Source organism: Hypanus sabinus, chromosome 7, assembly GCF_030144855.1.
Source record: "Hypanus sabinus isolate sHypSab1 chromosome 7, sHypSab1.hap1, whole genome shotgun sequence".
NCBI classification, from domain to species: domain Eukaryota; kingdom Metazoa; phylum Chordata; class Chondrichthyes; order Myliobatiformes; family Dasyatidae; genus Hypanus; species Hypanus sabinus.
This window is the reverse complement of record NC_082712.1, coordinates 131520960-131539113: the sequence shown is the minus strand read 5'-3', so window position 1 is coordinate 131539113 and position 18154 is coordinate 131520960. Positions and strand designations below refer to the sequence as shown.

The 18154-nt window shown below is 38.1% G+C and overlaps 1 protein-coding gene across 1 annotated transcript in view; it reads left to right on the top strand.

Annotated features, from left to right (window-relative positions):
* spty2d1 (SPT2 chromatin protein domain containing 1) overlaps window positions 1-12414 on the top strand; it is a 33348-nt gene extending 20934 nt beyond the window's left edge. The window contains exons 3-6 of the mRNA XM_059975661.1: window positions 1874-3448; window positions 4818-4986; window positions 10178-10255; window positions 11085-12414. Of these exons, the coding sequence (XP_059831644.1) occupies window positions 1874-3448; window positions 4818-4986; window positions 10178-10255; window positions 11085-11175 (1913 nt within the window). The 3' untranslated portion in view covers window positions 11176-12414. The remainder of the gene's footprint in view (window positions 1-1873; window positions 3449-4817; window positions 4987-10177; window positions 10256-11084) is intronic.
* The last annotated feature ends 5740 nt before the right edge of the window (window positions 12415-18154 follow it).

The following is an 18154-nucleotide window of genomic DNA, read 5'->3' as shown; positions in this document are numbered from 1 at the left end:
CCACTGGGAGATCCTGCTTTCTCTGGCAGACAGAGCGTAGCACACTCATTTTTGGTGTGCAAAAAGTCTGCCTGAAAATGTGTACTGAATAATTTAATTTATCAAAACCCTGAATAGTGTCGATATATGGTCCATATGTGAAAGCATAAAATATTTTTTGCTTTCTACAAACAATCAATCATAGAAATGAGAGACAATGGAAGGTATTTGACTTGTAAATAGTTCTAAAGCCCCCTGTAGATGATGCATTTCTTCTTCCTCTTAAGATCTCCTCTATCACAGAAACTAGCTGTCAACCAATTTTATTAAATTCAGGTGATAACACAAAATGCCCGAGACCATTGTATATACAAAAGGTTATGAGACCTGCTATAATACTGAAAACTTTCACATCAGAACTAACTAGCTTTAGCTAGTTTTGATACTCTCATAGGTAAGGAAAAGTGGAAGATAATTTCAGTTTGATTAGCTATACCTAGTGGGTCTACTCTCGATCATCAAAAACATGATGAAAGATTTTATAAATAGCATGCAGTTTAAGTCCTTTTGGGAGCTAGTTTGCTCTAGACCTCTTCACAGATATGGCTCAAATATAAACCAGGAAAGTTGAGTTCAGAGGTGTAGACTGAGGTCAGAGGTCAGTGTGACTATACTCTATGTCAAATCAGCATTTAATGGAGTATGTGGCACCAAGGAGCCCTGGTAAAACTGTTAACAGGCATCAGCAAAAATCAGCTGATGCTTGATGCCATACTAGATAGACAAAGGAAAATGGTTTTGGTTGTTGAAATTCAATTGTCCCAGCTCTAGAAAATTACTCCAAGCATTTCTCTTAGCCGGACATCTTCAGTAATAATCTTAATCTCAGAAATAAAGATAATCACAAATTCCATTTGGTAAGTCTTTGATGGCAGCCCATGCTGCATTCCTTTTTCAGGTTTGAACTAATAGAGTCGGCCCTCCTTATCCGTGGGTTCCGCGTGTACGGATTCAACCAACCACAAATTGGGAAAACCCGGAAGTTCTCTCTCCAGCACTCGTTATTTGAGCACGTACAAACTTTTTTCTTGTCATTATTCCCTAAGCAATACAGTATAACAACTATTTGCATACATTTGCATTCAATTAGGTACTATAAGTAATCTAGAGATGGTTTAAAAGTACAGGCAATCCCCGGGTTATGAACGAGTTCCATTCCTGAGTCTGTGATTAAGTCAGATTTGAAGTCGGAACAGGTACATCCGGTATTATTTTGCATCAGTTAGTCAAACGTTTGTCTTAGTATATAGTATACATTTTACCCTTCTATGCATATAAAACACTGAAGAAATGTATGTATTTCAATAATTAAACCACTGCATTGCTTAATAATAATTGTAGCTTTCGTTGGGGCAAGGCCTTACACATGCTCCATTAAAATTGTTCCGATCGCTTTATTACTTCCACTTTATTTTCAATTGTGATTGTGATTATTTTTGTGAACAGAAACACTGTGTGCCTGCTCCTAAAGTCCGCCGTACTGAGGCAGGTTAAATAAGGTCTGGGGTTCCACTGGGTCCTGAAGACCACCGCACTGCTCAGGCTAAATAAGGGATTTGAGCATCCGCATTTTTTGGTATCCGCGGGGGGTCCCGGAACCAATCCCCAACGGATAAGGAGGGCCGACTGTAATTGGCTAATATTTGACTTGGTGATAAATGTTTCGGTTTGCTATTGATTGGCTAAGCCTTGGCTGGACACCCAAAAGCTTCTGTACAGTTCCTCAGAAAAAGTTGAGAAGAAAATGCCTGTGCTTGGTTAGATAGACTATGCCTGCTTCTTTGTTATTGCATTTAGGATCTAATGTTTTGTTTTAATCACTTTTAAAATGTAGATTTGGAAGACCGGCGGCGGAAAGAGGAGCTATTTGCAAAACGAGTTGCACTAAAGCATGACCGTAAAGCCAGAGCAATGGCTACTCGGACAAAGGATAATTTCAGAGGTTATAATGGTATTCCTGTGGATCAGAAAGGCAGAAAGAGGATTTGTGATGATGAGGGGAAAGAACAAAGAATGGATGACAACAATGAGGATTACTACGAAGGGGAACAGGCTGAATATGAAATGTCGGATGCAGAATATTCTGAAGGTTCTGAGGAGTTTGTAGAGCATTGGGATGAGAGAGCAAGCAAACAGCATTACAGACAGCCTGAGGTAGCAGTTAAGCAGCTGAAACATCAACACAGAGAGCCAGAGAGACCAGCTAGGGAGCCCAAAAAGCTGTTTAAAAAACCTGATGAGGTGGCAAAAGTACCTGAGCAAGCTCATAACAAGGCTAAAGTGTCCCAGGTTCCAAAGAAGCCACCAATGAACTTCACAGATCTCCTGAAGCTGGCTGAGAAGAAACAGTTTGAGCCAGTGGAGCTTAAGCCAGTTAAAAAGGTGGAGGAGAAGCTATATACAGCAGAAGAACTGAAAGAACTTGAATTTTTAGAGCGCAAACGACAAAAACAGAATGACAAAATGAAATCCGAGAAAGTGGTCTCATTTTCACATCCAACCAGCTCATCAAAGAAAGAACCTTCAATTAAAGGCAACAAAAGCATAAATATAGCACAAGGTTCAGGAGAGAAAATTACCTTATCCAGAGAGAATAGCTCAAAGTCTGTCCCTAGTATTAGCAAAAAACCAAAAATGTCATCTAGTGAAAGATTACCTCCTACACCATCTCACAAGGTACCAGCTCAAGAAAAGTCCAAATCTTCATTAGGGAGTGGCTGTTCTACCTCCAAAGCATCTGCTAGTGGTAGTAGTGGGAAAACTGCAATAAATGTTTCAGCAAAATCAGGAAGTAGCTTTCAAACACCAAGCAAAGGTTTGAAACCTGGATCAAATGGAAGCCATTCTGCTTTGTCTTCAAAACACACCCAAAAGAAAATTAATAGACCTATGTCTTCTGGGAAAGTTAATAATGTTTCCACAAGACCTGAAAGGACAGAATCTTCAAGTCTGAACTCCAAAAGTGCGAGTAGTTCAGCTCCTGAGCGACCCAAAGCTTCCTGTGGCTTTAGCCAAAAGCAAACAAGTAGTGCAAGCAAATTGGGCCAATCGAGGCCCAGTAGTGTGAGTAATTCTAGACCGCCTTGTGCAGGTGCTTCAGACTCCATGCAGTCAAAAGAGAGAACTTCAGGTCCTCTAAGGCCTAATTCTGGGTCTCTGCAGTCAAAAACCACAAATGCCTCTGGATCAATGAGACCTGGAAATACATTGGCTGGGCCTGGCCGACATGGGAATGCTCCAAGTCCTGGAACTGGGCGACCTGGAAGTGGAGCTGCAGAAGCAAAACCCAAATGTACTGTAGTATCAGAAACAATATCGTCAAAGAACTTTCCTTCAAGGCCCAGCAATGGACAGATGATCAACAGGAGGCCGCCACCACCAGGGCATAGGCCAATGATGCGCCCGCCAGGTACTACATTAAAATATGAAATAACTTTAAATCACTTGTACATTATTTGTTACCTAATGGTATAGAATTTAGCAGAAGAAAAACAAGCGCCTTAGGAACTCCAATTCTAGTTCCATCAAAGGGTTTTAGTCTTCAAGGATTTATATCTTTAGATATACAAGAGACAATCTCTCACCCAAAACATTAGATAAGTAAAAACTGATTAAAGTCTCAGGTGGAACATTAACTTAGTTTTTGTTTCCACCAAGGCTGCCTGATCTGCTATTTCCAGCACTTTCTCTTCTTTTGTTTCATGTTTTCATGTTGTGTATGTTTCCCCTTTAAGAATTATTCTGAGTCTCAGCATGAATTCATCCATTCTGGATTATGCCTTTCACATCCATTTAGATTTGCACACAGTAAACTGATTTTGCTGTTAAGGAATATGGATATGCTAGGAGAGTGTAAGTGTTCCTTTTGGTAAATGTTTTTTAAGTTTTGATGCATTAGTGGTGTTCAAGTTTGCAATTTGGTTCTTGCAGACTTGTGAACTTGGGCAAATGTTTGAAATGATTTTAAAATGTATTTCAAATGGTAAAGTGTGACTATTTCTGTGATCACTTGCTAATAGACATGGGGCAGACATTTAAAATTAGGTCATTGGAGTTTTGTTCAGAGGGTGGTCAATCTCTGGAATTCTCTACCCCAGATCATTGTAGTGGCTAGGTCACTGGAGTTAGTTAAAGTGGAAATAGTGGCCTGTGGCCTTTCTATTTAGTCATGCTCATGCTAGCAAAAAAATTTTTGCACACAGGAATAAAATTTAAAAAATGCTTTTGAACTATTCTTGAATTATTGTACTACTTAAAAGGTTCTGTTGTATCATGTGGACTAACATGCCTTGACATAATCTAGTTTCTAGGCTCACCTTGGGTAATTTGCTTAATGCATCCACTCCTAAAGTGCATTTGGTGCACTTTAGGACATACACGTGCATACATAGTATATCGGTCTTGGTTGTAAAGCCAATTAGATTAGGTCTGAATACCATCCACTATCAAATAACCTGTCAGAATTGCTGAATGAGTGGGATGGAAATATGCATAACCTGGATGATTGTGAGAGTGAACTAATGGAATCTGAGCCTGGAATTCGAAAGGCAGATTTTTTTTCTTTTCCCTTATTCTAAATTTTGTCACCACTGAAATGTTATAAGAAGACCTGAGGAGTGGTAATTATATCTTCATTATAAAATGGTACTGACTTGAGTGATGCTGTGCTATCACACTGGGCAGACCTTTGCTCTGTTGTGGGAACCCATGGTCTGTACTTGTTAATTAACCAGTGCTGAATGTCTTACAAGATATCATTGTTTGTTTCTGTGTCTCAGGGCATCCTATAAGGTCAGCTGGTCCTATATCATATAAGCGACGGCTGGATGATGATGAAGACGACGATGAATATGACTCAGAAATGGATGATTTCATTGACGATGCTGGGGAACAGCAAGATGAAATCTCAAAGCACATCAGGGAAATCTTTGGATATGATCGCACCAAGTAAGACAACTCCTTTCAGTCTTCGTCTCTATTTATTTATTTGCTGAGAAATAACCTTGCCTGTCTGGTAGGAGAATCAGAACATTGATTGATTTCTAACTTCTAAAGTTTTAGATCGATCAGAGTTAATAGGAAGAAGTTCTTCACACAATCTGTGAAATAGCAGCTCTTTTAAATGAAACACCAAAGGAAATTTTAAAATTGGGCTTCATTTTAAGGAAATGGAAATAAGGTATATTGAGGATTTGAGTTAAAGACAAATTAGCACTTTCACAGTAACATTTCTGAACAAGAAGACCACTGGTTTGGCTTAAATCTGTGAAGTGGTTGCATGGTAACAATGAGAATGCTGCCATTGATATTCCTGGGAGAAGAGAAAGGGTTTTTGAGGGCAAGGAAGAAGAGAATAAATGGTGGCGTTTGCACTTTTGGTACAGAAAGCAGGAAAAGTAAATGACAAAATGGGTTGTGGTGCAGGCACAGGAAGTGTATTATTTGGCTGTTTTACCACCACATTTCTCATTTTGCAAGGTACTAAATACTCTTCCAGGTAATACCACTGTCTGGTATTTGCTTTGTCTGGTAGTGATTTGCTTGTACTCTCTTCAGTTGAACATATTATATTCATTGTTCACTAATTGGTTTCCATTGCTTTGTGTATTAGTTTAATCTGTCTGAAAATAATCCCCAAGCTTTCAGTCACTTTTTAGTTAACTGACCCAACTCACTTTGACCTCTTCTTAGCCTCTGAAATTAACTCAGCATAGCCTGGTGTAAACATAAAGAACAGCTCCACATCTTCTTTCTTATTTTCATGATATGAGCAGGCTTGACAGGTCCACCTTTAATCTGTAATTGATCTTGAGAAAGTAGTGGTGAGCTGCCTCCTTTAACCATTGCATTGTAGTCTCACTGAATCAAACTGAAGAATTATGATTAAGTACTCTAGTCATCATTAGATTTAGCATTTTCAGATCATGGAACACTGCACCCTAATTTTTAAAATGATGGTTGTTGGTAACAATTCCTTTTGTATTTTCTTGTGTTTTATTTATTAGCTCACCTGATTATGGCCTCCTTTCCCTTCGTTATTATTGTTCAAGCTTCACTTTACTTGTCATTCAACCATACACATCAATACAGTCAAACAAATCGGTGTTCCTCCAGGACCATGGTGCAAAACATAGTACCAGCAGTCATGCACAGCACATATAATTATGTTAGCAGAAAAGCATAGTTTCAAAAAAATTTTAAAAATAATGTAATGTAAGTTCCTGAGTGTCATGGTCTGTAGATTGATGGTGAGTGGATGTTGCCCTGGAACCAAGTTTCTGCAAGAGCAATCCTGCAGGTGAATGCAACCAGGTTGTCTTCCACTGGATGGTAGCACTGATGGGACGAGCCAGCCCCCAGCCCAGCTCTGAATCCAGCTGCACATGGCCAGTTCTGATATCTTGTTCCCTGGCAGCTGCACCGGGTGACCCCAAAGTATGAGGCCCTGATCCAATCCACAACTGAAGTCACACAACTCCCCCGCTGTCAGTCTCACCAGTGAATCAGACTCTCAGTATTCTACATTACTAATGTCCAACAGGGTCTTGTGAGCACAGTCCAAGCCAGTCATTTCCACCCTTTGTTGGACTGCACACCGCCTCTGACGCCGTCTTCCCTAGGTGGCTGAAGCAGGTTGCAACACCGTCCATCTCCACCACTGTCAATCAACTGGCTGGTGGGGTAGTTCTGTAGGACTTCTCATTTTAGATAACCAGCATTGCCCTGCGATTATGATTTTATAAATATATATCTATATATATCATCTTTTGTTTGAATATAAAATGATATAAAGTGGAAAACAACTCCAGTGAAAGCCTCAGAATCAGTTCATTCAATTATCAAGGTTGTTCCTCATTTGCATTTAACAAAGCAGAAGGCATGATCTGGGTCTTTAATGCTTTAATCAGACTAGATCCAACCAGGTGACTGATTCTTTGCAACATCTCTTTATTCCATGATCTAATCATGCTGAGGGGGTCTATGCTGTTTAGCAGAGATATGTTTTCTTTCTGAATAATATCTTAAAGCTGTTGCTCTCCCATACACAGCCCTTAATTCATCCATCTACTTTCTCTTTTAATCTTTGAACTACATATCACTCAACCATCCAATACCCCAAAGTTCATGCGTGGCTGAATAATATTATCAATTCAATATCTTCACTACATTTTAGTTGTTATCGTGACCTTACTGTAAATCTTCTGAATTTCTTGAAGATCTGTCTTAAATTTTTTTTGAAGATATAAATATACTCTTCTGATGTCTCTTCCTGCTTCTTTCATGATTCCCTAATTTGAATGTTCTGTTAGGTATTTCAAATTTAGTCCAACTGATGACTTTTATTAATACTGGTTGATTTGCTTATTGAACTATTTACCTTTTCTTTCTGCCATATGTACATAATTGATTTATGGCAAGGGAGGAAATGTTCACCTTTATGTCTTCCTATTTTGAACAGAGCTGCTTTCGCAAGCTGGGATATCATATAAAAATGTTAATAATTTAAAAGCCTAGGAACTTAAACTCTGTATTTTATGAAATCTCCATTCCTTCATTTTTCTTCTCAACACCTGTTCCACCTGGTCGAAGTTGGTGTAATCTTGAGTTTTCAGCTGTTTTACTAAATGTGAAACACTGGAGATTTTGGAGAAAAGATACAACACTCAGTTTTGGAAATACCCAGCAAGTTAGACTTGTTGCTTCAAAGTTCAAAGTACATTTATGCCGGTGTGATTCAAATTCGGAGCTCAACATGTCTGAGGAGAAGTGGTTAGAGCAAGGTTGAGACAGAGACTGAATCAGAGATGGAGTTGGAGAGCGTGAGTGGGAAATTCCTTCTCGTGCCCTCCAACTCCATCTCTGATTCAGTCTCTGTCTCAACCTTGCTCTGACCACTTCTCCTCGGACATGTCTATCTCTGAATTTGAATCACACCGGCATGCTCAACCCTCGTGTCAGCCTGGCCTTTGCTCACCTCTTCACTGTTTGCAGTGATAGCTTACTGCAATTTACCACAGGGAAAAGTGTTATTAATAAAGTATTTAGTCATATTTCTTGCCTTATAAACTACCAGTGAGCTGTCACCTAACTTCAGTCGCGTCATTGATCTTAAACTTCCTTGCTGCAGTGCTACTCATTTTATTGTTGCTAGCTCTGTTTCTTCATGATGTAATTGCAACTGCTAATTGCATCTCTAATTTAGAAGTAATTCTGAATCACCACATCATACCTAGTGTCTTGTTGATTTCAAACTCAACATGTATAGTACCTCTTGTTCTGAGTGTTTCCAGTACTTTTGAAAAAAAAATTTGGCTTCCCAGTTATACAATATTTCATGTTTGTATACAATGACTTTTTCTTTTAGAAAAAGTTTCAGAATATTTTTTTCTGGGGCTGCATAACAGTTGAGAAGGAAGAGGAAATATCCATGTTTTTATTCTGCTTTTTTATTCTTTGTTGATAGGTCTTTAACTCCATCTTTGATATCTATAGAAGAATTGTGATTATTGATGTTTGTTTAGTCTTATACAGCAAGATATTAGTAAATTGTGTAAATGCAGGGTAGTTTTAATTTCTGAATTGTGTTTCTTGATTTAATATTTATATTTGATAATTAGATTATGTGCTAAGTGAGCACAATTACTTTTTAAGCCAAGGAGACCAAAGTCTTGCTGGTGATGTTACTGTCATGCATGAAGTGACTGTAAGAATGATAATGTTTGCAGAAATCAAGATTGCGTAGCAAGAGATATATGTGTAAGCAGGAAATCAAGGTCTTTACTCGGCTAACTCATTTTGTTATCAGATCATTTGGTGGAGCACATGGAGAATTTGGTCTTGAAGTATTTTGCTGTCATGTCTCAGCATTGACTTCTAGCAGTATCATATTTATTTACTGAATAGATTTTATAGAAGTCTGCTTTCTAATTCTGTAGCATCTGGTTCATTATTCATGATATTCAACATATTGTTTACAGATAAGGCTTTGAAATAAGTGTTAAATTATTCCTGAGCAATGCAGCTCCCCTCACAATTCTGGCAGTTTGGACCTTATTTATAGAGTCACACAGCACAGAAACAGGCCTTTGGACCCGCTGATCCATGTCATCCAAAATTCCCATCTAAGCTGGTCCAATTTGCCAGCATTTGGCTCATATCCTTCTAAACCTTTCCTATCCAAGTATCTAAGTACCATTCAAATATTGTTAATATACTTGTGTCAACCACTTTCTCTGGCATTTCATTCCATACACTGACCACTCTATGGCTGAAAAAAGCCCTTCAGGTTACTATTAAATCTCTCGCCTTAATCTATAAGGATTGTCTGGCAACATGAGAATCCACTGTGTAAAATTTATTTGCAACACATTGCTGGGCAACCACATGTTTACTAAGTCAAGAATTTGCTAAGCTGTCATATACTCTAATGAAAGTTATTAGCAAGACAAAAAAAATCAGCATGATTCCTTCCTGTTATTCATTTTCATTTCCTTGTTTCCACCATTACTACAGATTGTCAGTTTCACACTAAATGCTGATTTCCTTTTTGTTCTTAGTGCCTCTGAAATGGAAATGATGCATAACGTAGTGATTAGAATGATTTCACTTTGGCAAGGTTGTGCTTCCATTGTGAAATAAGTGTTTTTAACGCTATTGCTACACCATTGTAATGATAATGATTGTCTGGCCCAATACATTCAATCCATAGGGGAGAGAGAGGGGAACACAGCCCAAGTAGAATATTCTAAGGTAATCTCCAACACGAGTGTTGTTTCATTGAGGTTAAAATCACTGCAAAGTTTACAAATTCTGTAAATATAATAAGGCTAACAGTGTTAGAAAAAAGCACTTCATTAATAGCATTCTGTCATACAGCTGAGGGTGGCTTGTACTCACAGTAGAGTCATAGTATATATTCTCAGGATGGATCATGTGAGGTGTGCCTTAGGTGGGAAAAATGGTTTGAAATAAAATGTTTCCTACTTAGTTCTGATAAAAAGTGTTCTGTTCCCCGGCATGTAATAAAAATATGTTAAGGATGTGCAGGAAAGCATTAAAAACATGATCCATGCTTGCTCGTTTTCCTTGGCTCACTTTGAAAAGCACTAGTTAAAAGGCAGCTATTTGTGTGTTTCAGATACAAGGATGAAAGTGACTATGCTTTGCGATTTATTGAGAGCAGCTGGAAAGAACAGCAGAAAGAGGAAGCCAAAAGGTAAAGTTCAGACTGGAGCACTTGTCAGTATTACCTGGAGTTTGTATTGAAAGTGATTTTTGCATATTCAGCAAATATTTTTAATGTATTTGTAAATTTTGGAATGATCAGGTGATCTGGTGTGTCACTTGTAACACAGTCCTTACAATTTGGTGTGGCGTGAGTAAGAACACATCTGTCAAGACAATTTTCTCCTTTGGCCCCCAAGATGTAATGCTTTGTTTCAGCAGATCTCTGTTTCTCGTTAACAGTCAGTCTTTTGCTTTATTGGCTTATTGATGTGCACTTGTAGCAGGATGGCAGATGTCAATCTGCCCCTGACTAATCTCCAGCCACGCTTTGGTACTTTAACTGAAAACACAACTGGGCACATCATTGCAAAAGGGGGAAAAGGCACCATTTTGGCTAGTCTTTAGCTTTTGCATCTCCTGGGGAAGATTTGCTTTCATTGTGTAAGAACAAATGTCTAGTGCAAATTTGATCTTTAAGCTTCTAAATAATTTGTGTTAGTGGTACCATGAACTGGTTACACTTCACATTTTGCTTAGACTTTGTTAAAACAGTTCTTACATTTTAGATGAGGGTTACGTATATTATTGGCATTGTTTGAGGTTTATTGTAGAATGGGTATTTGGGGAAGAGCAACTTTCTCCATTGGCCATTTGATTTAATGTGTAATTTAACATCCAAGAGCTGTAAACTGATTTGACTAATTTGCTATTTATTGTAATTTCCCTTTGAATGTGGATAGTGGGGACTCTAGAAGACGAGCAATAGAAGAAATAATGTATTCTGTCCCTTGTAAAGCATGAATTGTTTTCTTCCGCAGCTTGCGATTGGGTATGATGGAGGATGCAGAAGAGATGAGGAAAGAGGAAGAACTAAAAAGGAGGGTGAAAGCTAAGAAACAGAAGCTTTAGTTCATTGAAGACGTTTCAGCAAACTTATTTATTATATTTATATAAAAAAAGATCTGGTTATATTTGAGGTAATATGCACTAAAGTAAGCAAATTATACACTGTGGTACTCGCTTAGCTGATTGACCAATTCAAGTGAAAAGATAAATTAGCATTAAAGAAAGCAGAGTTGATAGTGGAAGTAATTTTACATAATTTTGTGGTGCATTGGCAAATACATCTTTTCTCTTTCTAGTTCTAATACAATTAGATGAGGTGTTTTTTTTAGTTCACACTGTACGTGCCATGAATTTTAACTGTGGCCCAGGTTTTGATAGCTCCAGAATATTAATTTGTGTACTGTTGATGCTTAAGAGCTTAAACCCTTGCACATCTTAAAATGCACCAAATAACATCCAACTTTTGCTGCCTGGTTAGTCTACATTTTGTATTTTTTATTTTGCTTCCAGGAGAGGGCAATGCAGTAGATTGGATTTGGTCTTTTTATCTCTGGCATCTCCAATTCAAACTGGCTCCTATGTAAAACCAATTTTGTTTATGTTGCCCATGGGCTGATAGTCCAAATCTCTGATTATGTGTTAAATTTGCAGTTGCACTTGGTGAAACCCCAAAGTGCCTCAAGTGTTGGGGGGGTGGGGAAGGAGGGGAAATATTAAAATAACCCAAGACCGTCATTCAATGCACTAACCCTTCCATTTATGGCAACAAAATAGATTATGAATAATCTAAGTTTTGTTTTATTTTCTCAGCAATACCATTTGTCAGATTACCTCTGTCATGATTTTCAGAAAGGAAGTTGTTTCTCATTGTTTTTTTAACACTTAATTTAACTAATTCAGTATTTATGTCCTCTGGTCCTAGTCCCCTGTTTTATTTGTGTGGTATGGAGGGGGTGGAATTTAAGTAAAAGCATAAGACACTTTGTTGGAGCTGTGAAATTTGTTTGCTCTTTACCCAAGTGAATCACACCTTCCTTGGGAGTGCTAGAAGCTGATATTGGGTGCCTAAAATTGAAAACGTTTCAATTTGCCTTGATTAGGATAGTATTTTTTCAAGAAAATAATGTACTCAGTAATGTCTGTGCAATTTATTTGAACGTGTATCTTGTGTTAGTGGAAGAAGTTAAAAGATCAGTTAAAAAAACGGATATAGATTTTGTAAGCTTTTTGATGAGAAAAATGCAAGTACAGATGCATTAAATATAATTGATATTCTGTACAATAAATTTTTATTACATAGTTTATCATATCAAGTTGTATGAATTCTTTTAGACTTTTACAGTAGTAAAGTGCAGCTCAATTTGGCAATTGAGATAGCCCAGAAAAACACACCACCTGCATGTTTAAACGACTGGAACCAAATACTTGTTATTGAAATTATTAAATTACTTACCACATATTAGCAGTTTGCCCACTAAACTGTATCATTGACATGGGGTTCACCTTGATTATGTTTTTTGCTGTGTCTATCGCATTAAGGTTTATTTTATTTAAAAATTGCATTGACATGGAGAAATTAGAGGAAGTTTATCACCAATTTTGCAACAGGCAGATGTATTTGATTTCACATTATATAGCCTATACTACTTGGTGTAGATCAGGATCATTGGTATAATATTATGCTAGTGACTTTTATTAGGTTCAGATTCAGTTTATTGTCATTTATAAACCACAAGTGCAATGCAGTTAAAAAATGAGACACCATTCTCCGGAATGATATCACGAAAAAACACAAAACAGACCACGCAAGAAAAACCAATCCCCAATCCAGAGACCGGAGAGGCTGCTGTGTATCGATATCGTGCTACCGTCTTAGCACGTTCCCCGGAAAGGAACTACAAACCCATCAGACAAACCTAAAGCAACAAGATCTACACAAAACCACATAGTTACATATAGTTATAGTTAACATATAGTTTCAACAGTGCAGACAATACCATAAGATGAGGGGGTTGGGTGTAAGCTCTATCAACTATGGATCATTACATTAAAATAACATTTGGTGGGTGGGAGAATTGGGAAAGGATAAGTTTTGATACTATACATCAGTGGTCCCCAACCACCAGGCCGCAAAGCACGTGCTACCGGGCCGCGAGGAAACGATATGCGTCAACTGCAGTGGTTGGGGGCCACTGATATAAATGGTTTGGATAATGTGAGAAGGCTTTAAGAAGAAGCAGAGAGGGATTAGAGGAGTTTACATCAAAAGCAAAGTGAATCAATGGAGAGATTTGAAAATGAGAACAAGAATTTTAAATCAAACCATTGGAGGTCCTTGCCAATGCGGGTGAGTGAGCATGGATGACGGGTGAATGGGACCTGTTACAGAATAAGAAATGTGTAATGTAGTTATGGATGTCATCGGTGAAGATTGGCCAGAAAAGCATCGGAATGGTCTTAAGGTTTAAGGTGAATCTCTCAAGTGATTCACTGCATTGTTTTGTCCACATGGAAAATTTATTTTTGCCATTCTTAGTTTCAGTCAAAGGAAAAACTAACATTCCTCTAAATGAGCCATAAGTTGGTGGTTTTGGTTAGCTTTTATCTTCCAGCTGTCTGAGGTCTCTGATTACTATTCATAGGGCAGTTGTATCGGTGTCAGACCACCTTGTACTTGATGGGAGAATCCATTACCTAAAGACTCAGTACCTGTCTATTTTTCGGAAAAATATGTTCCCACCACCGTTCTCTTTGAGCTAGCCCATCTCTTGAACATAATTAATTCAAGTAGAGGGCTATGTTAATTTTCGTAGAATCGTACAACACAGGAATAGGACCCGCTAGTCTACATTGTCCATGCTGATTATGATGCCTTTCTATACTGATTCCATTTGCCTACATTAGGCCTTCCACACCTTTCCCAGAAAGTATCTATCCAAATGCCTTTTCAATACTAATTCTATCTGTGTCTTGTGGCAGTTTGTACCAGATTATCACTGTCCTCTGTGTGCGGGATAATCCTACCCCTTGAATCTCCTTTAAATACTCTTTTCTCATCGTAAATTTATGTTCTCTTGTCTATACTCCCTGCCTTGGGGGGAAAAAAGACTTTGTTGTTCATTTTATCTATGCCCCTCATAATGTTATAAACCACTTTAGTCATTCCTTGGATTCCTATGTTCCAAGGAGAACAACCCAGCTTATCCACTGTCACTGGTATTGTCATGTGGATCTATAACATGTATGGAGAAAATTTCTGTTTTAGATTTTCAGAGAAAATCTAGGTCTTCAGTATCAGAGCTTGAGAACCACTTGCCAAGCTATGAAGCAACGATGATATATGATATTTCTGGTGAAATGAAGCATGCTGCTGAAAAAAATTTCATTTATTTATTGAACCAGCTTAATATAGCATATTGTGATGTGATTTGCTTCGTGATTAGTACAATGTATAGACATTTCACAGACTTGCTAATTTGTTTCCTACGACACCAATTCTCTGTTAACTGCCAATTAGCCCTCAATATTAAGCAATAATATTTGGAGTGCCTGCAGTTGAAAGTGGCAAAGTTTCATCTTATGGTATTGCTGGTAGTGATGTGATTATTTAGGAGCAAGCTTCTGTACTCATTTTGCCCCAAGAGTTGTTAACTTTCCCTGTCTGGTACTGATGGGTTGCACAATGAGAACGAAGATCCACTACCATCCCAAAACAGTGCAGTCAGCCACTGAGTTTCTCCAGCGTTGTGTTTGTTGAACAGTAAAGTGGTTAGAGTAGGTTTGGCCATGGAGTTTCATGCATTAAAATCAGTAGCCAGAGGATATTGTTCTTGCCCTGAGTGAATCTGTAGTCACGGCAAATGTGGGGTATGTTGAGCAAGCTCGATACTTTAAACTCTGGGAAGATCACTGCATTTGATCCATCTCAATTGCTGTATGCTGAGTTTTGAATCTTGTAAGATAAAACACCAAAATAGTGCTTTAGACTGGAACATCAAATAATTCTTAAGTTTCTATCAGGAAGAAAAATATTTTTATACATTGTTTTATGGGCTTCCAGGTAAGAAATAGTTTCCAAAAATTTTGTAAGAAAATTAAGGAAACCAAATACTTCAGCACCATTTTGCAGATTTTATTAATTGTACATCTGAGATGTGACAATGCTTAAAACATCAAACTTCTTCATACATCAGAATATTGAATGAAAAAAGTTAAAAATAAATACATTTCAAGGCAGTTATTCAAGAATCACTTAGCATTTTGAAATCTAAAAAGTTTTAGTTTACTGGTGATTTTGGACAATACTGATTTAAGAAGCAACCAAAATATTTACCCACCTACTAAACTATGATCTACATTGCCAATTAAGGCTAGGGCAACTTTTCTTTTATTTTTTGTAGGAATGAAACGTTTTGCAAGTGAGAAGGATGTACATCCTGAGACATCTTGAGTCTATCCTGTTCAACCAGGTCTCATGATAACCAACCAATTAAAAAAACAATTAATTATTACCTCGTGACAATGTGTGAACTGGCAGAATTCTGATCCAGTTCAATCTGGTTGTGTTGGTAGAGCCAAGCTGTGCTTCTGTGCTATTTCTTCAGTGCATCCATTATTATTGTTTGCAGCAAAGACTGCTTTCTATGGAAAGAGGTTTTAATTTTTTCTCATATCTGTAATTCATAATAATACACTTCAAGCAACTTATGTGACCTCTTCCACAAAGAATGTAACTTGGAAGCCGAGAGAAGGTACAGGGTACCGAGTTTCGGGTAAGAAAGGGAAAGCTGGGCAGTGACACTTTCATCACTTACAGTAGAATGCACTTCATTTATATTTCTGCATCCCAGTCACTTCATGAGAGTTTCTAAATGTAGTAAGTTACAGAAATATTAAGTATATTCTTTTGGCCTCATTACTGTGAATACTGTGTCAGTAAGACCAAAGAGCTGATTGTGAACTTCAGGAAGGACAAGACGAACCTATCCTCATAGAGGGATCAGAAGTGGAGAGAGTGAGCAATTTCAAGTTCCTGAGCATCAATATCTCTGAGGATCTAACCTGGTCCCAACATATCAACGCAGCTATAAAGAAGGCAAGACAGCGACTATATTTCATTAGGAGTTTGCGTTCGAGGAGGTTTGGTTTGTCACTTGAAGATGCACAGTCAGCAATTCAGGAACAGCTTCCCCCTCTGCCATCCGATATTAAACCCATGGACACTACCTCACTTTGTCTGTTTTTGCACTATTTTTAATTATGAGTGTGTATATGTATATATATTTTAATTTATTTTTGTTCTGTATTGATCATGTGTTTCATTGTACTGCTGCTGTTAAGTTAACAGACTTCATGACATATACCGGTGATATTAATTCTGATTCTGATCTCAGGAACAGCAGGAAATGGAGGTTCCTAAATGGTGTACCAGACCATCTGGGAAATTCATGTCCTTCAACATTGCTTTGCATCCGTTATCATGGAGTTGCCTACCTGCAACTTAACACAGTGAGTGTTGATATAACTTGTGTCTCGAAGCTAATATAAAACAATTTTAAAGCTGTATGGCTCATTTAACTTGTAGGTCAGTGTATAATAAGAACTTGAGTGATTGAAATTTAAAGTATTCACATGTTTTCTATGCAGGGAAGAATCATGAAATTGTACCCCACAGAAACAAACCTATGACCAATCATCCATGCAGCCCAACAACTAGTAATTTTACATTAATCCCTTTTTATTCTTCTCACATTGACATTCACTCATCCCCAGACACCCGGATTCTAGCACACACACTTACACACTAGATGTTTTTCAATATCCAGTTAACCTACTAGCCTGCTTGCTTTTAGGATGCTGGGTAAGTCACAGCACCCGGAGGAAACCCACATGGTCATAGGAAGAACATGTAAATTTCATACAGACTCCAGCTGAGGTCAGGATTGAACTCAGGAGGTTGGACCACCAGTTGGAAAACCAAAACTTGTGAAGTTCTTGGCCGATGGTTGCAGTATGTCTGTGATTTCCCCAGTGCTTGCATTTGGACATGGGGAAATACACATAATTTCTCATCTTGCTATGGTGGATAGCAATAATGTCCAGCATCCCTAGTCTCATCTATATGATCACAGCAATGGCTTCTTATCACTCACTATTAACTCTGTATACCAGCAACATCCAGCCTTACTTCACCTCCATGCTCAATCCCTCTTCTGCAATTTTGTCACCAGGTTGAGCCATACTATCTTCAATTACAGATTGGGAGGATAAAGCCAATGTCTTTCTCCCCAGACCATAGATTCCATTCGATGGCTGGAATCAAACTGGTTGCAAGTCATCAGATTTTCCCTTGAGCCAAGCTTCCAACCTAATTTTCAATACAAGACTTAACACTGCTACTCACTTACATAGTATGCCCTTACCCCAATCTCTGCTGCTGAAAACCTCACCTATGCATTGTTATTTCCAGGTACAACCTTTCCAATGCCTCCCTGACTGCACCGAATTTTCACATTCACTAGGTTTGAGCTCATTCTCACCATCTTGCTCTTTTGCTACCTGTGCGCTCATTGGCTCCCGAGTCATCAATGACTTAATTTATAAAATCCTCTTTCTAGGTTGCAAATCTCTCTGACTTCAATTCTCCATTTTATCTTACTAGGCATCGATATTCCACCAGTGTCGTGTGTCTCAACATCCCAAGGCACTAGAAATTTGAAATTGTTCTTGACACACTCTTAAAACTCTTTAAAAAAAACAGAAACCCAATCATCGTAAGCTTCCATTTTTGCACATTTCCACCTGAAAATCAGGTTTGTGGTCAGAAAATAGTGACGCAATTTGAATGAAATTGAAATTTGACTGAAAATGAAAACTCATGTCAGTCTAACAAGTTTTGGTTAAGAATGACACTGGTGTATTCAATGAAGAGCTAATTGCTCAGAACCCCTTTCCCCACTTCCTCAATTGCATGACGACTGCCACCATCACCCCAATGAGGCCTGGTCATCTCAAAGTTCCGAATGTCTCATAGCTATTCATT